The sequence below is a fragment of the Podarcis cretensis genome (genome assembly GCF_951804945.1).
Source record: "Podarcis cretensis genome assembly, chromosome: 5".
In the NCBI taxonomy this organism is placed as follows: domain Eukaryota; kingdom Metazoa; phylum Chordata; class Lepidosauria; order Squamata; family Lacertidae; genus Podarcis; species Podarcis cretensis.
In genome coordinates, this window is record NC_137174.1 from 32,097,676 (window position 1) to 32,121,268 (window position 23,593).

At 41.7% G+C, this 23,593-nt stretch overlaps 1 protein-coding gene and 1 long non-coding RNA gene across 4 annotated transcripts in view; one reads left to right on the forward strand and one right to left on the reverse strand.

Moving 5' to 3' along the window:
* PALD1 (phosphatase domain containing paladin 1) overlaps window positions 1–23,593 on the reverse strand; it is a 117,715-nt gene that overhangs the window by 91,034 nt on the left and 3,088 nt on the right. The window contains exon 1 of one of the 3 annotated variants that reach the window (XM_079976264.1): window positions 16,978–17,147. The exons of 1 other annotated variant lie outside the window; for it this stretch is intronic. Coding sequence is in view for 1 of the 2 variants with exons in the window: in XM_079976262.1 (XP_079832388.1) it covers window positions 14,612–14,688 (77 nt within the window). In the remaining variant the exon portion in view is untranslated. Of the gene's footprint in view, window positions 1–14,611; window positions 15,006–16,977; window positions 17,148–23,593 lie in introns of those variants that run through there. One more of the 3 variants, XM_079976262.1, reaches the window with a different exon arrangement.
* On the forward strand, window positions 15,342–20,599 carry LOC307216336. The gene is made up of 2 exons (XR_013839035.1): window positions 15,342–15,448; window positions 17,765–20,599. It is a non-coding gene; the product is annotated as an uncharacterized lncRNA (long non-coding RNA).

A 23,593-nucleotide genomic window follows, 5' to 3' on the forward strand; every position in this document is an offset into this window, starting at 1 on the left:
TTCAAAGATGAACAAGGAAGAATTCTGGTAATTGAGATTCAGAACCAAGGAGAAAAGTTTTTGATATTAGGAGTTTATGCGCCAAATGATGGAAAATCAGAATTCTACAAGAAGTTGCATGAGATAATGCTGGACTATCTGAACTATGACAACATCATTATGATGGGAGATATGAACGGCGTGGTATCAACTAATATGGATAAGCCACACAGCCAAAACATAACAAAAGAAGGCAGACTACCTAAAACATTCTTTGAATTCACTGACAACATGGACTTGATCGACATCTGGAGAACAAAGAACCCCCTAGGAAGAGAGGGAACTTTCTTTTCTGAAGCCCAATTGACCTGGACAAGAATCGACCAAATCTGGACAAGTAGAGGCCTGGCACCTAAGATTAAAAAAGTGGAAATCTGCCCAAAGACTTGCTCCGACCATTGCGCTGTTAAGATGGATATGAGACTAACTCCAACCGGCTCCTTCAGATGGAGGATGAATGACAACTTGTTTAGAGATCAGGAGATTATTAAAAAGGCCCAAAAAGCTTTGAAGGACTATTTTGAGATTAACCTGAACACTATGGTGGAAAAAAGAACCGTCTGGGATGCAAGCAAGGCGGTTATGAGGGGGTTTCTGATACAACAGAACACTATAAGGAAAAAAGCACAGAATGAGAAAAAAGACAAGATTTTGGAGAAAATTAAAGAAGGTGAGAAGAAATTAAGATCTAAACCGAAATCAAAGGAGATTCTAAGAGAAATTAAACTTTATCAAGCGCAATATTCCAAACTGATAAATCAGGAAGTGGAATGGAAAATTAAGCTAATGAAACAGAGATCCTTTGAATCAGCAAATAAATGTGGAAAGCTGCTAGCATGGCAGCTGAAAAAGAGACAAAAATTGAACACGGTAACAAATTTAGAAATTGAAGGAAGAAATATTCAGAACCCAGTAGAAATTAGAAAGTGCTTCCAGAGATATTTTAAGCAATTATATACACAAGGGCCGCAAGATGAATTGGAGATAGAACAATTTTTACAGAAGAATGGTCTACCAAGGTTGTCTCTGCGAAATAGAACTATCCTGAATTACAAAATAACACTACAAGAGATTGAAGAAGCCATTCAGAACATGCAATTGGGCAAATCTCCAGGACCTGATGGTCTTACCTCCAAGTATTATAAGACATTGAAAGACTATTTGATGCACCCACTAATGGAGGTTTGTAACGAAATTATGGAAGGGAAGAAGGCACCAGAGTCGTGGAAAGAGGCCTTCATCACATTGATACCTAAACTAGAAACCGAAAAGACACAACTCAAGAATTACCGCCCCATCTCCCTCCTGAATGTGGATTACAAAATATTTGCAGACATTTTAGCAAGCAGATTTTAAAAAGTCCTAAATGAAGTGATCCATAAGGACCAAGCAGGCTTTCTCCCAGGTAGACATTTGTTTGCAAACACAAGAAATATTATTGATATCTTGGAACTCTTGCAGACAAACATCAACACAAAAGCAGTTTTGATATTTATAGACGCGGAGAAAGCCTTTGATAACATTTCTTGGAAGTTTATGAAGAAAAATTTGGAAGGAATGGGAGTGGGGCGGGGGTTTGAGAATGGGATAGAGGCAATCTATTCAGAGCAGAAGGCAAAACTGATAGTGAACAATGTGGTGACGGAAGAGTTTAATATTGAAAAAGGAACACGACAAGGTTGTCCTATCTCCCCTTTGTTATTTATATCGGTCCTGGAAGTGCTCTTAAATATGATCAGAGGAGACCGGTTGGTGGAGGGTATTCAGGTCGGAGCGAAACAATATAAACTTAAAGCATTTGCAGATGACCTAGTATTGACCTTACAGGAGCCAGAGCCCAGCACCAAAAGGGTACTGCAATTGATTTATGAGTTTGGTCGGGTGGCGGGATTTAAACTTAACAAGCAAAAAACCAAGGTTTTGGAAAAAAATATGACCCCTTCAGAATCAGAAAGGTTTCAGAAAGAGACAGAATTAAATGTGGTTAAAAAAGTTAAATACCTAGGGGTAAGCATAACAGACAAAAACAGGAACTTATTCAAAGATAATTATGAAAAATGTTGGTCTGAAATTAAAAGGGATCTAGAAATTTGGTCAAGATTGAAACTTTCCTTGTCAGGACGTATCGCTACTATTAAGATGAATGTATTGCCAAGAATGTTGTTTTTGTTTCAAACTCTACAGATTGTGGACAAAATGGGGTGTTTTGAGAAGTGGCAGAGAGATATTTCTAAATTTGTCTGGCAGGGCAAAAAGCCCAGAATTAAGTTTAAGATATTAACTGATGCTAAAGAAAGAGGGGGCTTTGCCCTGCCAGACTTAAGGTTGTACTATGAATCAGCAGCTTTCTGCTGGTTGAAGGACTGGCTACTTCTTGAAAACACGGATGTTTTAGATCTGGAAGGATTCAACAATGCTTTTGGATGGCATGCATATTTGTGGTATGACAAGGTTAAAATACATAAGGCTTTTAAGAACCATGTTGTCAGAAAAGCAGTATTCAATGTCTGGATAAAATATAAAGACTTACTGGAAAACAAAACCCCAAGGTGGCTATCACCAATGGAGGCTAAGGCCCCGAAAAGACTCAATATGGAGGCCAAATGGCCGAAATATTGGGAAATAATAGAAAAAGACGGAGATAATTGGAGGTTGCAGAGTATGGAGAAAATAAAAGATAAAGTGCGAGATTGGCTACATTATGCTCAGATTAAAGAAGTTTTTAAGTTGGATAAAAAGATAGGATTCCAGGTGGAAAAATCAAAGTTAGAAACAGAACTGTTAGAACCCAGCTGTAAGATACTCTCAAGAATGTATAACTTGCTGTTAAAATGGAATACACAGGATGAAACGGTCAAATCAGCTATGATAAAATGGGCACAGGACATAGGGCACAACATTATGTTTGCTGACTGGGAAAAGTTATGGACTACAGGTCTGAGATTTACCGCATGTAACGCCTTGAAGGAAAATATTTTGAAAATGATATATAGGTGGTACATGACCCCAGTCAAGCTTGCAAAGATATACCATTTGCCTGATAATAAATGTTGGAAGTGTAAAGAAGCTGAAGGAACATTCTTTCACCTCTGGTGGTCCTGTCCTAGAGTGAAGGCTTTCTGGGAAATGATATATAATGAGCTGAAAAAGGTATTTAAGTATACCTTCCTTAAGAAACCAGAGGCCTTCCTTTTGGGCATTGTTGACCAGAGTGTGCAAAAGAAGGACCGAACCTTTTTTATGTATGCCACAACAGCAGCAAGGATACTCATCGCTAAAAGCTGGAAAACTCAAGATTTGCCCACATTGGAAGAATGGCAGATGCAACTGATGGACTATATGGAATTGGCAGAGATGACTGGCAGAATCCGAGACCAGGGAGAAGAATTGGTGGAGGAGGATTGGAAGAAATTTAAGGACTATCTACAAAAATATTGTAAGCTGTATGAATGTTAAGAAAGATGTAAGATCCGCAATAAGATGGTTCCAACAAATTAGTTATAAAGAATACAAATTTAAATGTGACTGAAAGAAAAGACAAATTTTGGATGAACAATATGTTAGATCTAGAGTGTTTTAAATTATAAGATTTGAGATTTAATATTGGATAATTAAATGATATAAATTGAATTAAGTGAATAATTTGCTAGAAAAATCTATGTGTTTAGAAAGCAGGAACAAGAGATGTGAGGAAGTCCAAAGATGTGAATGAAATGTGGTTAATGAGAAAGATCTTGTTGTTATCTATGTGGATTTTTGTTTTATAAAATTAATAAATATTATTATTAAATATATATATATATTTATATCCCTGAAAACCCTCCAGCCTATATACGGGGCTGAATTCACCAAATAAAATCTGCAACGGAGGCTGTCAAGCAAGGCTCTGCAATTGCTGGGCTGAAATTTTTTTAAAAAACCATGTTGTTCTAGTTGCCTTAAAGATAAACATTAGGGTAAAACTTGGGAGTTATTTTTTTCACTTTTAAAATGACAATAGGGTGCATGCAGTTATTACATACGATAATAATATGTCAATGAGAAGAGAGACTATCTTATGGGGCAAGTCTCTGGAGGTGTGGGTTTGAATCCCACCGCTGCCAAGCGTTCTTGTGGCTGGTATAGCTCGGCTGGTACAGCATGAGACTATTAGTGTCAAGGTCGTGGGTTTGAGCCCCAAGTTGGGCAAATGATACCTGCATTGCAGGGGGTTGGACTAGATTATCCTCATAGTGCAAGTGGTGGCCAAACTTGGCCCTCCAGCTGTTTTTGGACTACAACTCCCATCATCCCTAGCTTACAGGACCAGTGGTCAGGGATGATGGGAATTGTAGTCCCAAAACAGCTTGAAGGCCAAGTTTGGCCGCCACTGTTATCCCTTCCAACTCTACAAACTCTGTGCTTCTAAATTACTCTAAATTATATCTACCAGTATAATTGTACTGGGCAACTTAACTGAAGCAGCTATTGCTTTAAGAAGATAGAAGGGATATCGCACAATGATAATTGGAATCGTGAACTAACTTAACAGAGGCATGCACTGCTGAGGAAATATTATTAACAACATCTGTTTTCAGTGTAATGGTGGAAACCTAGACATAGCAGATATAATTTTCATCAAATATGTGCAAAGGAAGAAGTTGCTTGCCAAAAACCAAGGCATCTAGATGGCTTATTAGAATCTCAGTGTGTTTACATGAAGAGGGAGATTAAATTTCTTTTCCCCAAATTTATTACTGTTATGCACAGTGAAACATGAGTACTTAAGCCAAATGGAGTTTTAAAGCCTCAATTTCCAGTAGCTTCTCCAAGCATCCATTAAAATATTGTTCTGAAGGAGTCTATTGCCCACATTTTAAAAAGGAACTAATGGTCTATTCCTAAAACTTGTTTGGGGCCAATTTCAGGGGTTGCAATAGGGATCCTACAGCTCAGAATTCAGTTTTATCTGAGAAGCATCTGAAGCTATGCAATTAACAGCAAAATTTTAATTGTAACGAAACAGAGTAGTGGGTAGGTGTGAACAGCTTGAATATTCTGGGATAAATTTAAAAATAGAGATTTTTTTCCCCCAAGGTGGAGACAACTACTAGAGTTTTTGGACCATAAGTATCCTTTTAATAGCAGAGAAATATGTGTTAAAAATTGACTTGGGCCCCTCTAGACAAGTGGGTTTTTTAAGGTAAATTCTGCAGCATGCCACTGATGCAATTGCAATAATTTGTGGTGGTTTCTTACTGTATTATCCACACATCATTCCATTCCATTATGTGTTCTGCTATGCTCTCCCCCCCAGTGTTATTATTATTGAGGTCTGGAGGGGCACTCTTGTGCAACAAAAGCGAGACACAAAAAAACCCTGGAGACGTTTGCAGTATGAAAAATTACAGGATTTCAGCAGGAAGCCACAGGGCATGCACTGGTTAGAAATGAAGCAGAGTGTTCGCTCCCAAAGCTTTTGCAAAAGCAAACAATTTTGAAAGCAGGATCATGTATAACCTACCCAATACTATCACATGCACAAATCATCATGAATGCACAAATACAAGGAAAATCTGGAGAGGCCCCCAATTATGGTGTCATAACACAGTAAATAGCGGGTTGCCATTTCTTTTGTATCTCACTGTTCCTCTAAAGAGCTATGGATGGCATGCATCTTATCGTCCCACAATCTTGTGATGTACTTTGAGTCAAGAAAGAAAGGGTGTGTGTGAAACCACAAAACTGGGTTTGGTGTGTTTTTACTCATGTTGATTCTACAGGCACCACATCTATTGATGCCTCTGCATAAAAGAAGAATTAAGTGGTTATCTATAGCTGCAAGGAACCGCTCTTCATGGTGACCAGAAATCTCTTCGTACAGATGCCAAGAGAAGGAAAAGAATCTAAGGATCAGGGAAGACACAAGACTTGCCCACACTGGAAGAGTGGCAGACGCAATTGATGGATTATATGGAATTGGCTGAAATGACTGGCAGAATCCGAGACTTGGGAGAAGAAACAACGGAAGAGGACTGGAAGAAGTTTAAGGACTATTTACAAAAACAATATAAGTTGTATGAATGTTAAGTATCTGCACGATTTAGAAAATCTCAGTTCCAGCAAATAGATTTTGTAAAATAGAAAATTAAGTTATAAGTAAGAAAAGGTCGAAATTTAAGGCAATAATATGTTTAAATTTAAGGTATGAGTAAATGATAAAAATTATCTTAAATTTAGAAGTATAATATTTGGAAAGTACAAAATAAGGTATGAAACAAGGTAATAATTTGCTGATATTTTTAATATAAATAATGCAGGGTAAAGGAGATGTGAGGAAGTCCAAAGAAGCTTTGAAAATATGTTATGATACATGTCATATTGTTTATTATTTTTGCATTTTGTATCTAAAAAATCTCAATAAATATTTATAAAAAAAAAGAATCTAAGGATCAGTATGAGGTTTTCGACCCAGTATAAGAGGAAACACCCAGGCAAAACCCAAATGCTACATAGCACTTAAGATAACAAGAAACACTCATGTGTAAGCTTTGGCCTGGGGAAGAGCACACAGCATACAAAAGGATGTATATTTGGAAACTCAAGACTATGATTTTGTTCTATTCGTAGCAAAAACCACCGTTCCTCCTGCCAATTTAGAGAATCCTGAAAACAGCAACGATCATGTTTACAAGACGCTCATAATATTTCCACACTGAAAGAATTAAGACACCTGAGAGCACAGTCTGTAAGGGGGGGGGGAGTGCCCTGCAAATTATGTTTCTTAAAAGCAAAACAAAAACCATTGCCTCCACCAGCCTGCTCATTCCCCTGTATGGGATTCCTGATCGTCTATGGTGATGGGGCAAGTTATAAAATGCAGTACATAGCCATTCTAAATACATGAATACAATACTTTACAAAATAGAATTAAGCCCCTAATACACCTCTGGTTGTGTTTTGTCGTATGTGACTAGTAGCACTAGACCAGATAATGGGGACCAGATGAACACCACAAAGCAGATCAGCAAAAATCTCCCTCCCTGTTTTAGGGCAGGGGACGCTGGCGCTCTCCAGTTTTGCTTGGAGCCGCTGCAGTGCAATCTGAGGTTAGCCCAGAAAGGCAATATGCTTATTATCGGAAGGCTCTCGTCAACTCATAGAAGTTGTTCTTACCCATGGCCAGATTATACACATGCAGCCTAGCAACCACCCAAATAAAACTTACTTCGGAACCATCTACCTGCTAGTAACTGGAAAGGGAGCAGCACGGAGAGAAATTTGGGGGTGGGGAGCCTGACCAGTTCTATTGCAGTCCCACTGTATTTGGAGGTGCAAAAAGAGAGAAAGGGAGGGGGCTTCTGTCTTTCCCTGTGACACACAGCTTTTCTGTCACCTACAACCAATTGTTCCTCCAGCAGCCGTAGGGGTACAGTTGCTCTCCAAATATGGTACACCGCAACCTCAGTCTAGGTGTGTCACAGGCAGGAGGGGATGTGTTGATGGTCTGGCCTTAAAACAGAAGAGGAGGCGATCTATGGCCCTTTCACTACAGTTTTTTTATTCCAATACCTAACTTTGGATTTACAGCCAAAACGTTCAACTTCCAAGGCACAGCTTCCGATCGGCCGCAGGAGCTTCCTGCGGCCAATTGGAAGCCACAGAAGCCCCGCTGGACATTTGGTTTCCGAAAGAACGTTTACAAACCAGAACACTCACTTCTGGGTTTACAGCGTTTGGGAGTAAAAAAGTTCAACAGCTAAGGCATTCGTCAACCAAGGTACGACTGTATTTTTGTCAGATTAACAGCCTTTACAGGAAAGATGGGGAATCTGTGGTCCTCCAGGTGTTGTTGGACTGCAACTCCCATCAGGAGACCCAATGTGGTGTAGTGGTTAAAGTGTCAGGTTAGGACCCGAGAGGTCAAGAGTTCAAATCCCCATTCTGCCACGAAGCTGTCCTGTCTCTCAGCCTTTTGAGGACAAAATGGAGATAAGGAGAACCATGTGTGTGTGCCCCCTTGAAGTTCTTGGAGGAAAGTTAGAATATAAATGTCAATAAGGTTTCTAGGAGCTATGAGCATGAAAGAAGGTGAGCGAGGTGGAAGAAGGCCAAGACTTGCAATGGAAAATACGAGCTGGCTAGCAGCATATAACTGCAGGAGACAACAACTGAAGTCCTGTGAGCTTCCCAAACACCATGTCTCATTATGCATCTCTCTGGGAGCTGCCAAAGCACAAGGAAAGGGCCCTTTAACCCTGAACACCACCCTGCCCAGTGCAAACCAAGTTTTCAGCAGACGTCCCACTTTACACTCCACAACTCTTTATGCTCATCTCAAAAAGACAATAGAGCTGTCTAGGTGACACCACAGAAAATACATAATTCCTACCTTGCACAGAAGAGATATCCTAATGGGTATTACTGGCAGGAAGGAGGCCCTCCCTTGCAAAGCGCAGTGATTCGTTTGGTATACAAAACACTGAAATGGCATTTCCAACAATTGCTATCCAATTGCTTTTGGGAAGATGACAAGCAGGGTCTGCCTGTGATGATGGAGGCTTCTATTTAGCTATCAAGGCCAATAGCAGCCAATCCTCCACCATCTGCCTCATTATTATTATTATTATTATTTTAAACTATCTATCCTAGGAGTCAATTCCACATTTTGCGACACTGAATGCCATAAAAATGTCAATCTCCTTAAGTTGAGCATGCATCTAATGGTGCAATCCCATACAAGTCTACTCAGAAATAAGCTCCACTGATTTCAAGGGATCTTGAGGGAGGCTGCAATCCTGCACTGTGCTTATATGCAGGTAAGATTTCGTTGAATGCAATGGGGCACATATGCATAAGATTGGAAATTTATGTAACTAGCATGATTTTACATGTATTGTTTTCACTGGGTTGTACCTATTCTGCAATTCTGGGAGACGAGGTTGCTTGAACCAGCAGGAGAACAAACAGAAGAGCAGAGATTATCTTAGCTGATCCATCACCACAGTCTCTGCCAAAGCAGAGGGGAAACTGGCAAAACAGAGAACCAAGTCGATTCCTCCCAATATTTATTTTTCCTGGTTAAATAACATTCGGGGCGCATACCCGATTGAAAATCATGAATTACAAACACTTCTTTAACATTACATAATAGATTGGAAACATCATGGTTTCCAAAGTCAAACATCCATTGAGATCAAATTTGTAAATAAACTGGAGATCATATCTGTAAATAAAAGAGAAACACCATCAATTGCTTGCTTTAGGAGTCTTGTAAAGGCATATGCGCAAAGGCTTTCTCTGATCCATAAGACTGGACTGTGTACCACTACCTCTGGACTTCTGTTTTCCCTCTCAGCTTTTATTACATTGTTTTAGTGTTTTCGTTTTGCAAATGTTAAAAATGTTATGCAGCTTAGAAATACATTTGTATGTAAACAAAGTCTGAATTTTTTAAAAAATGCAACCTATGCCACAATCCTTAGTCTGCTTGTTTCAGTAATAGCAGTTTTCAAAATGACAGCAAAAGTAAATAAGTGGATTTGACAGTCCCACCTTGTGTTAATTTCTGTACTGTACAGTGAATTAGGGCTGTGGCTGAATGTTTGAACATTCTCAGGACAAAAAGAAAGTTGTGATTTTGGAGGGGGCAAGTGACGCCCCTCCCCCATCCTCTATTTGAATGGCTGTATACTTTGCAGTATACATTTCTCCACTTTGCTGCCATTCTATATCCCTCCTTGAGTAATCCCACCCAATCCAGGATCAGGCAGATAGCAAGATGAAGTCATGCTTGGTATATTAGGCCATGTGGGGTAATACTGATAACAAACAGGGCTACCCCTGCCCTGCACGCAAGGGAGTGCCCCCCACCCACCCACAGTGGGATGTGAAACACCTAGCAATCAAGTACAACATTCCTAGAATGGACATGCTAAGGGATGCTTCGTACCAACCAGGAGAAAACTAACTGTTTCCTCCTGAGCTGGGACAAACATCCTCTTCGTGTGACTAGATTTGGGCGTGGCCTAATCTGGGTAGGGGAGCACATGTTCTTCTTTTGCTCCTTCTTCTCCGTTTCGTTTTTCTACATGTTAGCAGAAGAGACTGCCTGTCACTGCATGCACACAAAAGCTTATACCAAGAACAAGCTTAGTTGGTCTCTAAGGTGCTACTAGACAATTTTTTTATTTATTATTTATTTATTTCGACTGTGTCAGACCAACATGGCTACCTACCTGAATCTCTTATAGGATAGTTCCGCATGTATATATACTTTTGTAACCTAAGTCTGTCTTCAGGGATCCAACTGTGAACTGAATGAATGTGAGTAAATTACTTTTATATAGACTTTAATAAGATTGTCTATTCTTTTAAAGAGGGACAATAAGGGATCTTACCAGGAATCTTATATAGAGAGGTTCAGACGAACCTGCAACAAGCAAACCGCTGTGCGTTTAAAGGGGAATGTTTAAACTCTGCTAAGACACAGAACTTGCTAACACAAGTTAGGAAGGATATCATTAAACAATATATCCTCTCCTGCCTCCCTGAACATTCCCACACCCACTGCCAAGGAAACAGAAAACACTGTGGCAGTTTACCTGGCCATCCTTTCTGCAATACAGCAAGGGAGGGATTGTCAACCTCATTGTCTCAGCAACAGGGGCATATTTCATACTGCCTCACACATTTTGTGTGAAAGTCATCTTTCACAGGACACTACAAAAAGGCCAGCAAGATATGATCCCACTCCTTCCCACTCCTTCAGCAAGAATATCGAAGTTCTTTTTAGCACATGTCCTAGATTTAGATAACAATCTTAATTTTTAAAAAGGCCAATTACTTTTCTGGCACATGCGAGCTTAAGATTGCTTCACTACTCCACCAAATTACTGAAAACAAGACAGAAAGACATCCAGAGGCAGACAGATAGACTGCCTTATAGCTCCCTTATAGCAGCCTCTTAACAATAGTTCTGTGACAAGGCATGGTTTGGAGCCGGGTTAGGAACACAAAGGCTGATCCCATCAGACAGCTGGCAGCACACCCTCCATAATAGACATGTCTCAGTGCCTGCAGAAGTGTAATTTTAGAGTTTTACTCAACATCCAGGGCTTAATTTGAGCCAGACCTCAGTCCTGATACCCATTACCAACGTCAAGACTAGCCGAGGGACGCATGAACCAACCTAAGGGCTTCTGAAGATGCAGGCTGCATTCCCACCTCACACATCTAGGGTGTGGTAGGGCTTGCAGATGAGGCAGAGGGAGCGCCATAAAAGCCCAAACCCCAGGACTCCTCTTTTCAAAAATTAGACCTTGTACATGCCAAACACAAACAAAAGAAAACAGCAGCCCCGTAGACGTCGTTCAGGAAACTTCGGTTCTCCAGTTACCTCATCCTTTTTTCTACCAGATATTGCTGCACTCCAGCTCCCATCAGTCCCATCTAGCATGGCCAATGTTCAGGAATGATAGAAGTTGTAGTCCAGCAAAATCTTGAGGGCACCAGTTAGGGGAAGTCTAAGTTCCTAGGCATCATTCTTGGCTTCCTCTTGTCAGCTGTGACTTCATTGTTACAGTTTGCCGACAGCAAGGGTAGGAAGAGTCTATTTGCTCAAGGTGAAAGCATCCCATAATGGAACCCCAGTGTAAAAAGGTAAAAGGTAAAGGACCGCTGTGTGGTTAAGTCCAGTCAGAGGTGATAATAGGGTTGCGGCGCTCATCTCGCTTTCAGGCCGAGGGAGGCGGCATTTGTCCACAGACAGTTTTCCGGGTCATGTGGCCAACATGACTAAACCACTTCTGGTGCAACAGAATACTGTGATGGAAGCCATAGTGGTACCTATTTATCTACTTGCACTGGTGTGCTTTCAAACTGCTAGGTTGGCAGGAACTGGGACAGAGCAACCGGAGCTCACTCCACTGCAGGGATTTGAACCGCCAACCTTCTGATTGGCAAGTCCAGGAGGCTCAGTGGTTTAGACCACAGTGACACCCGCATCCCAGTGTAAGTGGCTTCCACAAGGAAGCCGCAGAAAGAATGTAGCTTGTCAAGAAAGACGTGGACTTGAAAAAGATGAAAACCACTATCCTACTATATCACATGCATCAAGTGTTTGCTGGGGTAGGTCCATTGTCCTACACACATAGTTTTTTTCCCCTCCCATACAAAAGGTAAGCCAATGGTTTGAGCAATACAAGAGAGAGTAGAAAGAAAACTACTTCAAACATCCTTGATGAAGATGGGGCAAGTTTCTAGCCCACAAAAACCTTGGGGTCACATCCGTACCACACATGTGAAGCACGTCGCTTCCCCCCAAAGAATCCTGGGATCTGTGGTTTACCCCCTCAGAGAACTACAATCCCCAGCACTCTTCATAAACTGCAGTTCCCAGGATTCCTTGGGGGAAGCCATGGTGTGGATATGATTTGTATATAACACAGTAAACCAGCTGCAGCTATAAGGTTGCTTTTGCTACAGCAGACCAATGGAGCCACTCCCAGGACACAAACCCATTTCAAACCTTCCCATACCCTCATTCTGAAGGTTTCAAACAGGCTCATGGGCTGCACATGGCTGTGCAAAATGTTCTGATGCCCTCCGAGCTAACTAACAGCACAATCCTATAACAACATATTCAGGTATAAGCTCCATTGAGTTCAATGGGGGCTTACTCCTGGGATACACGATTGCAGCCTAATAATAATATTTTTTTATTTATACCCCGCCCTTCCCGGTTCAGAAAACCAGGTTCAGGGCAGCTAACAACAAATTTAAAACACTTAATTGTAATACAACATAGAAGCAGCATAAAATACAGCATAAAAGCATGAATGGAAATAAAATTAAAAGTTCAAAAATCAATTTGGGGGAAATCCATCCAATAAACATTAGATAGTCACCAGGGCTAGCTGGCTGAATTAGTCCTACGTGGGCCAGTGAGGAGGCCAGGGGAGAATTAGCTGTGGGGTCCCAGAGCGAATAATCTTCATAAAAGGGGAGGGGGGGAGACAGGGAAAATAAAAGATCAGGCTGAATTCAAATTAAAAGCCAGGTGGAATAGCTCTGTCTTACAGGCCCGTAGGGCCCTAGTCTCATGGGACAGAGCATTCCACCAGGTTGGAGCCATCACTGAAAAGGCCCTGGCCCTAAGTCCATCCCTTAAAACATTTGGCATATAAAAGGGAGAAAACAGATTTATATATGTATGAAAATTATTGTTTCATGAGGCAATAGGTTTATTAGAGTGGAAAAATTGGGAAAGGACAGGAAGTCAAACTTATTTACTAAATATATTGTAGGAGGACTTATATTCTTTTGTTGGGTTTTCATTTTGATAAAACTGACTTATGTAAAATAAGGAAGATATGTATTTGATGTACAGATGCAAGTATGAACAATCAAGCATTTAAAAAACAAATAAACCATTCAGCATAACATCACACAAGGCCTTTCCTTCCCCTTTTCACCACAAAGTGCCTTTAGCCTCTGCCAGGGAAACAATGGGTTCCCCTACCCCATTTGCTATAGTATACTGTCTTGAAAACCGTTAGGCTTACAAACAAGCCATGGGAGGCACAAATAGACTTGAGAGACTGCCAAATAAACTTGCTGCATGGGAGTTTTCCAAATCTGGCACAAGAAGAAATAAAACTATGGCTTTAATTCTAAGCACACTTGGAAACGCATTCCACTGTCAGCAGCATTCACTTCCAGATCAGCATGCTAGTCCTTAAGAAAAAAGAAAATAAAAACAGAGATAGCGAGGATGCATTACATACTGCCCACCTAGGGCCTCGCTGACATTTTTTATTATCCACAAATTAGAATTCTCAGAATCCTAGTTTTAAAAACAATAACTGAATGGGGGGGGGAGAGTAGTCCCTCCTTGATTACAGAGAGAATAATTTTCCATTCCACAGATAAGCCCAACATTCATAACTTCCTGTTGGTCATATATCAGGGTTTTTATCTAGATAATACATTGAACAACCTAAAGCTGTATATAAACGTTACGTATTGATCTGCTTGCTTTCTTTCTTTTTTAAAAGTCTAGATAATACATTGAACAACCTAAAGCTGTATATAAACGATACGTATTGATCTGCTTGCTTTCTTTCTTTTTTAAAAGTCAATCTCCAGTTTGTGAAAGATTACTTTTGTTTCATATAGCTTAAAAAAAGGCACATTGGTGCAGAAAGGTAGCAAATTTTTTATGTTTCCAATGCGCTCCTCAATCCTCAAAGCAAATTACATTTCAACAGCATCAAGACAACATGCAACACCTAAGAATGTAAGGCATCTTCCACAAACCTGAGAATTAAAATAGAAGATCCGAGGGCTAAGCACCTGACATTTCTGATTTGCTTTTATAGATATATAAACAAACAAACCTACTAAATAGCCACAGAAATCAGTAAGTGAGGAGCTGAGATGAAGAGGGACCTGTTTAAACGAGGCAAGCAAAACAGGTATCAAAGATTTTACATCCATGGAAGAATTGACCCTTTTCCCATCCCAGAGTGTGGGAGGAAAGGGTTTCAAACCATAAAAGAGAACAGCAGAGAGGAGAAAATTCCGAAGGTACCTGACTTGAGGAATCAAGGGAGCGCATCCAGTATCCTTTTTCCTGGTGCACTGAAGAACAACAATAAATAAATACATAAACTTCGACGATTCAAACGATGCCGCCCAACTTTCTCGAGAGCGATTTAAAAGGGAGCTTCTTCCCTCCTTTCTCTCTGCAAATTCTCAGGATGTTCCATCAAAGGCTTTGCTGCTGCTGCTGTCGCCGCTGCTACTTCGGTGTCTAAGCAGTTAAAACCATCTGGGGGGGGGGGGCAAAACAATTGCTGCAGCAGAGTCTTCTCAGCCGAAGCCGAGAGACTGTAGCACTTTTGTTTTCGAGAGATCAAAAATCCTATCCTGTTTGCCAATGAAAACAGGGGCCGGCAGAGCCCCGGGAATCTGCACACTCTGAGCAGAACAGCCTCGGCTGTCTGTGTGCTGGAGGGCGTGGAGGGTGGGCTTTATATAAAAAGAGGGCCAGCTCAGTGGGCTTCTCTGCCAATGAAAAGCTTGGGATTCCTGGCAACCAAAGCCACAAGGCACTAGGAGACCACAGGCCATAGAGACTGCCAAGGCAGGACAAGGTTTCATACAGAAGATGAGGAAAGCGCAGATTTCTCGGCTCAGGAATCGAACCGCTGGATGGGCTTCTTCTGCACCTTTGAGAAACACCACCATCTTCCCTGACAGGGATGCTTTTCTAGATGTAGCTTTCTGCCATCATTTGCTTTTCGCGTTTATTCTCCTTTTCAGGAGATGTCTCAGCAACCACCAATCCAGGAGGAAAAGCAGAATCCGTAAGGCAAGGAATCGACTGCTGGTTGTTCTTTCCTTGAAATGCTCCAACACTCTCAAGGTAATTACTAAAATATTTTATTCCCACCCAACTATCAGTATGTAAAATTAAACAGGCAGGGACTGGTATACAATCACATAAGAATGTGTCATTATCTACTTCGACTGGCTGGCTTTACAGGGCCTGCATAATGATGTCTATGGTTTTCATCGTGTTTTTCTAAAGCATAGGCAGCCTTGAGTATTTGGAGAAGTGAGGAGAATTAATAAAAGCTTCTCTCTTTGAAAAGGGAGATGCTAATGGAAAATAGCCTATGTGCAACTGCACTTGATTGCATTCATTCAACTTCATCCTAGCCGATAACTTTTCTACATATCCCTTATCACTTCCGCTACTGTTTAAAAATCTAAATTACAATCTGCTTGGAGCAAAGACTCAGGACTCATTTCTTACGGTGTAGGTCGGTGGAAGCACCAGAAATTGCTTGATTTAGTATTAACCACTCTCCTGGCAGGTAATATGAGGTCCATTAGTCTTAACATGCAACAATACTTCGAGTCAATTTTTAAAATATATCCATCTTATTGCACTGAACTGCTAATCATTTCCGCAGGGAACCAGGTCCTGAGATGGCTGGCACAATGTTGACTCAGCAGTTTCATAAGGAACTGTTAGCTCCTCTCTGGCAAGATGTCAGTGTTCCAAATGTGCATCACTTTGCAGGAGAGATGCACCCGTTCTCCTTTCGTGATACCTGGAAGCACGTCAGTTGCACATCCCTTTCCCACTATTTCGCCGAATGCGCGAAGCAGCCCCAAGCTTGTTACTCCTCGTGTCTCATCCACCATCCATTTTCACCTGCAGTCTGCAGTTTTGCCCCACCCAAAAAAAACTAAAACAGAGAGCAGCACCATAACACAAGGGAAGAAAAGCAAAAGCTTCCAGGTCCAACTAATATAAATATATAAGTTCAGTTTCAGGTTTCTCTTCAGATTCAGCTGCAGACATCAGAACAGAGACAGAGAGAAGGTACACACACACACACACACACACACACACACACCAGACCCAGCAAAACAGATCTTGCCCTGCCTAAGGAGGCCCACCACACATCCAAATCCTCCCAATGTCATAGCCTTTTGCTTTGGTGTTTCTTTTGCAGAGTCAGCCCAATACATTTTCCTACCTGAGGCAGAAATTCCAAGTGCCCCTCCCCCAGTCAAGGCATGCAGTACTCACATTTTGGCCCCCAAAATGGAAAAAAAATATCTCACAGGCATCTCACCTTGGGAGTGAAACAGCAACAATCAAAACAGTAATTTGCTACTATTTCATGATACCCAAAATCAGCTTCATGAGGCAGTGGCCTCACTCTGCCTAATAGTAGGGCCAGCTCTGCTAGTAAACACTTGTGACGTTTTTCACTATTGGCTTCTAAAACTTTTCTGTGGAAAACTGTTTAACGTCTGCAGCTAGCTCAGTCGTAGAGTCGATTATTTGTAAGCAGGTGATCGCAGGTTCAGTCCCTGGCAACTCCAGGTAGGGCTACGAAATATCTTTGCCCACCCTGATATTATCACATCCCTCACCTTTCGGAGTCTCTCTCTACGGTCAGCAAGTTTCATCTGAGAAAGCATTGGATTAAGTGGCAACCATGCATAAATGAGACACGCTCTTTAAATATTATGCTTCCTCCTACTACGACGCTGCCAACCTGCACTGCAGCTGCCAAGCAGAAGCCAAATATTTATAGGAGGCCACTGAGCCAAAGGAAAAGTAGTGAAAAGGCATTCAGCCCAATAAACATCAGGAGGAATGTAAAGGGAACCCAGGCAGTGCCCGAAAATGGTAACGTTTGAAGGCCTGGAAGGCTGTTAATACAATGCTCATGCTATGGATGTTAAGATACCAGCCAAACTACACTGGCTTCTTACAAGCTGGCATGAGGAATTCATCTTACTTTGGCTTGGCCCAGGAACTCCTTGCTGGCCAAGCTGCTGAGCGTGCTGTGGCCTGGGTTTGCTTTCGATAGGCTTAAGCATACGTCACTCTGAGCACCAAGATAAGAAAACTAAAAGGCATGACATAAGAAATCAGAAAATTTCCCCTGCAAGGAATGTGTGGTGGAGATTTACAGCGGTCCTTTCAAACAGATAAAATGGGCAAGACACAGCAGGCCAACAAAGGAAGAGAGCTAAAAGTTCACATGATATTGCCCCCCCCCCTTTTTAAAGGCAAAATTCAAAGCTAAGCAGAATTTTGCAACAATCGCGGGTGGGGGGGATACTTTCCTGTTGTTGCCAATTCTGCCCAGAGAATGGATTTACAGTATTTTCATTTTATTTTCTCTTCTCACCCCCCACTTCTTCAAATGAGGACTGTTGCCAAGCTGTTTCCAAGTGGTGGAGATTTCCTTTCACAGATCTTTGTTGTTAACTCTTGCTGCCACAATGCTATTTGTGAAACCGGAGAGCTCAAGAGGAAAGGGGGAAACAGCTCAGCATTAACTTTCCTAAGGAAAGGAAGCCTGCAAGAGTTCTGTTCCGTGGTGAGAGAGACGCTTATGCTCTGAAAAACAATATTTGTAAGGAAACCACGCAAATTTGCCGTATAGGCACCAACAGCAACCTAATATGGGACAATCCTCTGCATTGGTAACCATTTTAACTTCGGTAAAGATCAAGTAGCCCCAGGCCTCCATTAAGTCTCCTGAGTGAATGGGTTTTGGGATTTTAAAAAGCCTGCTTGTTTAAAAAGTTTTAGAAGATGGTTGAAAAAGATAATGCAAATGGGGGGGGGGTTTCTGCCAAAATCTCTGCCACTGACCTTTCTCCTTCAAGCAGTGCAAGTTGTTTGATGTTGTCATAAACGTGCCATCTTCCAAATAAGTAGCTGTCTTAGTCGTTTGCCACAAAAAATAAAACAACTGAGATTTGTGGCACCTTAACACATTTATTGTAGCATATGCTTTCATGCACCAAGGTCCAAGTGCACCCTGATGCACAAATGCTTATGCCGTAATAAATCTGCTCCGTCTTTAAGGTGCCACAAGCCTTTTTGTTGACATAAATATGGAAGGTTAAGATCGGAAACACTATTTTTACTTTCAGGTGCCTCTGGCATGGTACATGCCATTAGGTTCTCTGTGAATTATAGGGATGCAAGCTGATATATGAATGAGCACATCTAAGAATGGTTGGTAGAGGGACGCGGGTGGCGCTGTTCAGCAACATCTAGAAGGTCAATGGGTTCCCACCACTTTTCATCCACAATCATTTGCTGTTTTCCTTCCACACCTAAAGCTCATTTCTAAACCACTTCATATTTTAAAAATCTCTAAATGGAGCACAGCAGAGCGATCAATATGAACCACAAAAGTCAACAGCTACTTTAATACTAGATCTATACCTTTTAATCATTGCTGTATTATTTTATTCATTACCATCGCATTTAACACCAGGACAGCTCGGTTCTATTTTTATTTATAGCATATCAAAAACTTCAATAAGTTGTCAAATGGGGACCTCTTCTGGCAAAGTAAGGCATTCCCACACAAACTGCTTCCTTTAAACCAGAGCTTACCACCACCACCAAAGGAACACAAGCGAACAGCAAAGAACCTGCACAAGCAACGCTCACACCAAACCCTACATATAGTAAGTAAAATAGAAACATCGCCACCCGCCCCCACCCCCCATCTTTCCCCCCCTCCACCTCTTTCCCCTTTTCTTCCTAATGTCTCAACAAATGAAACTGATTTGTAAAAATGTTACAGGGGAAGAAAAAACACGAGAGAGAGATATTGTACACTTTTGTAAATCAACAAAATCTTTAATGAAACAAAAAAACAAAAAACCAGAGCTTGCTCCTACCAGGGCTGGAAAGGGGTTAGTTTAGCCTCCTGTTTCCTAGTAAAACTTAATTACTGTTTCGCAAAATGACACATGTTTAAAAAGAGTACTGTATCACCAGCATGAAAAGTTCAGAAAGCTCTGTTTGAAACTACTGTATTGGGAAAGGTTTTACAGAAATTTTACCCATTTACACGTGGTGGGCAGTTCAACAACAGAAGGCAAACTTACAAATGACATATTCCTAAGATCTGGAATGTGGAGCAGGACTCAGGTACTACTTCACACCACTGACCCACATCAAACACTTTTCAAAACATGTGTAAGCACTACACATTGTGGGGTGTTTTTCCCCTACAATACACAGGGCTATCAGCTGATTAACTACCTCCTCTTGCTTGGATATATCTGCATATTATTAAAACTACAGGAGAGTTGCCTTTTTGAGATACTGAAGGAAGTGCAAGAAAGCTTTGGTTTATAAAATTGCGAGTTGCCATTCACAATCCTCCTCTTCTATAATGCATGCAATTGCACTTGTTCATTTTCAGACTCTTTGAAACCCTTTGCCTCTGTCTCCACATTGCAAGCAACCCCCCCCCTTTTTTTGCTTAAGTTTATCTGTAAAGAATGTAATGTATGTATGGCAATTTTATATAAAGCAAACATAATATGTCGTTAGAAGGAAATGCTACCTTCAAATTCTTAATTTGTATCCCCATTGAAGTTGGTCCTCAGCAAACAGCTATAAAAGCTTGCAGCCTTAACAACACAGGTCTTGTGTTTGTTTACTGAGCCCTTGTGCAACGCGAGGCATGCAGACTGGAAATTAATTCCAAAACTCTTCTCTAGACTTTGAAACTATGTGCAAAATGCCTGCCACTAGACAATGCACCGTGAAGATCATATATGGACATACCTGTTTCAGACACCAGTCTTAATGCCTTGTGCATTTTAATTTGCTTCCAGGACATTTGCTTATGCTCCCACTTTCAGACTTATACCTCAGATCTGCATCCACAGTGAATGGGAGGGAGAGCTGGACTCTCCCTACAGATGTGCCTGTCTAACCCCCTTCCTTGGATAAAACTTACAGGCTGCAGACCCATCAGATGCCAGCGTGAATGACTGCAAGAACAAAATAATTGCAACCTGTACTTTTCTACTAGAAAAAAAAGGTTCTGGTACTGCGTACCCTTGAGTACCCCCACAGAGAGAGAGAAAAGCAGTGGTTGTAACTGCATAATAAGAACACAAGATTTTAAAAGATGCATGGATAAGAATTGTACATAACAATTGGTGACGGGGTTCTGTGGCTTTTTTGTGAAAAAGCAACAAATAAAGGAAGTCTAATGATCCACTCTGGACCATTCTGGATTTGTTTGCAGAGCACAAACGCTCAAGAAGAAACCCTAGTAATTCTCTATCAACAAAAACAAATTTCTAGAACAAAACTGTCATCAACAGGGCAATCCTATACATGCCTATTCAAAAGTAAGCCTACACTGAAATTTAAGGAGAATTATTCTCTGGTAACTGTTATAGGTCTAAAGCCGAAATTGTTTCTCATATTTTGTTAGGAGCCACCCAGGGTGGCTGGGGCAACCCAGTCAGATGGACTTACTTACTTACTACCACTACTACTAACATACAGGCATGCAAAGGCTCCATAACCCAGTCTAAGCAAGGGCAAGACATTAGTAGCTCCACATTTGGAGCGCCAAAACACCAGAAGCCCAGCTGCTCTCTAGGATACCCTTGCAAGCTTGTGACTGCTGTCTTTTATGCACAGGTGTAGCTAAGCACACAAGGATTTCTGCTTCAGAAAGCAATGAGTAGAACAAACAACAGACAGTTTGCCAGACCAGCCGAGAGCGCCCACTTGATTATGCCATTGATGCACTATCTGCATGACAAGAGAGGCACTCTTAGGTGGGGATAAAGCTGAATTTGAACACCCACAGATGCAAGGCCAGTAAAATATAAACTGTATGCTACAACAACAACAAAAAGACACATTCCAACCACAGCCAAAAAATGGGAGAAGCTTTGAGAGGATTGTGAAGGGGTGACATTACAGCCTCTTTAAGAAGAACATAATAAGCAATCTTCTATCAAAGCCAGTGCAGCATTGTCTAATATTCTGACTGGCAGTGGCTCTCCAAGGACAGAAAAGGCCTCTTATCAAATGTCTTTCAAAGTATGTGTTCTGCCTGAGATCTGAGTCCTTCCCTTTCCACAGATAAAATTAACACGGAGGCATAGGTCACCAGGCACACAGCAGCAACAATGTGCGTTCATCAAAAACATGTTGTTGTTGTTTTAAAAAAGTCTATGATAATAAAAGACAAGTGTTTGCACATTACACTAAGCCATTCAGTACGGTTTACTAAACTAACTTGTGCACACAGTCCAAGCACTGCTGCTTTCCTCCATCTTGCACAAGCAAGTAAACAAACCACAATGGAGATAGTTGAGCTGCATAGCCTGGTATTCAAATCCAGAATCTTGGTTTGTTTCACCCTATTAAACCACAATCAAGCACAACCATGATCCTGGGCTTGGACATCATGCTAAGCCATGGGTAGGCAAACAAAGACCCGCGAACCGGATCCCGCCCAATCACCTTCTAAATCCGGCCCGCAGATGGTCCGGGAATCAGCGTGTTTTTACATGAGTAGAATGTATGCTTTTATTTAAAATGCATCTCTGGGTTATTTGTGGGGCCTTCCTGGTGTTTTTACATGAGTAGAATATGCGCTTTTATTTAAAATGCATCTCTGGGTTATTTGTGGGGCATAGGAATTCGTTCATTCCCCCCCTCCAAAAAAAATTATAGTCTGGCCCCTCACAAGGTCTGAGGGACAGTGGACTGGCCCCCTGCTGAAAAAGTTTGCTGATCCCTATGGTAAGCTATCCCCATCATGGTTTGTTTACGCATTTGTGCAAAGACAGGAGCAAAGCAGGAGTGCTCAGGACACAGCTTATGCACATTATGGCTTACTAAACCATATTTATGGGGTCCCCAACATGATGCCCTCGGGCACAATGGCACCCTTGAAGACTTTCCCTGGTGCACACAAAGCTTCTGCACACTCTATCGCTTGTCCTCCGCACTTCGCAAGGGTTCCCTTTTTCTTGTGAAGCACATAGAGATGAAAGCAAGGATGGAAAGAGTGGTCCCCTTTCCCACTTCCTCTTTCAGCTCTATATGTTTCTCAAGGCCCAGAGCGGCACCTGAGCAGAAACTGGAGCAACTAAGAAGGGCAGGAGAGAAAGGGTTTGAGCGGCTGGGGGGGGGGGGGGAAACAGTGATCGGAGGGGAGGCAAAGAAGACCAAGCTGGGTGTTCCAGGAGTCAAGAGGGAGACAGTGCCAGAGAGGGAAAAGAGGGAATGCCAGAGAACTAAGGCAGGTGCAATTTACACAGTAAATTGAATAATATTGAAATGGAATAATCATAGAATCATAGAGTTGGAAGAGACCACAAGGGCCATCGAGTCCAACCCCCTGCCAAGCAGGAAACACCATCAGAGCACTCCTGACATATGGTTGTCAAGCCTCTGCTTAAAGACCTCCAAAGAAGGAGACTCCACCACACTCCTTGGCAGCAAATTCCACTGTCGAACAGCTCTTACTGTCAGGAAGTTCTTCCTAATGTTTAGGTGGAATCTTCTTTCTTGTAGTTTGGAGCCATTGCTCCGTGTCCGCTTCTCTGGAGCAGCAGAAAACAACCTTTCTCCCTCCTCTATGTGACATCCTTTTATATATTTGAACATGGCTGTCATATCACCCCTTAACCTCCTCTTCTCCAGGCTAAACATGCCCAGCTCCCTTAGCCGTTCCTTATAAGGCATCGTTTCCAGGCCTTTGACCATTTTGGTTGCCCTCCTCTGGACACGTTCCAGTTTGTCAGTGTCCTTCTTGAACTGTGGTGCCCAGAACTGGACACAGTACTCCAGGTGAGGTCTGACCAGAGCAGAATACAGTGGCACTATTATTTCCCTTGATCTAGATTCTATACTCCTATTGATGCAGCCCAGAATTGCATTGGCTTTTTTAGCTGCCGCATCACACTGTTGGCTCATGTCAAGTTTGTGGTCAACCAAGACTCCTAGATCCTTTTCACATGTACTGCTCTCAAGCCAGGTGTCACCCATCTTGTATTTGTGCCTCTCATTTTTTTCCCCAAGTGCAGTACTTTACATTTCTCCCTGTTAAAATTCATCTTGTTTGTTTTGGCCCAGTTCTCTAATCTGTCAAGGTCGTTTTGAAGTGTGATCCTGTCCTCTGGGGTGTTAGCCACCCCTCCCAGTTTGGTGTCATCTGCAAATTTGATCAGGATGCCCTTGAGT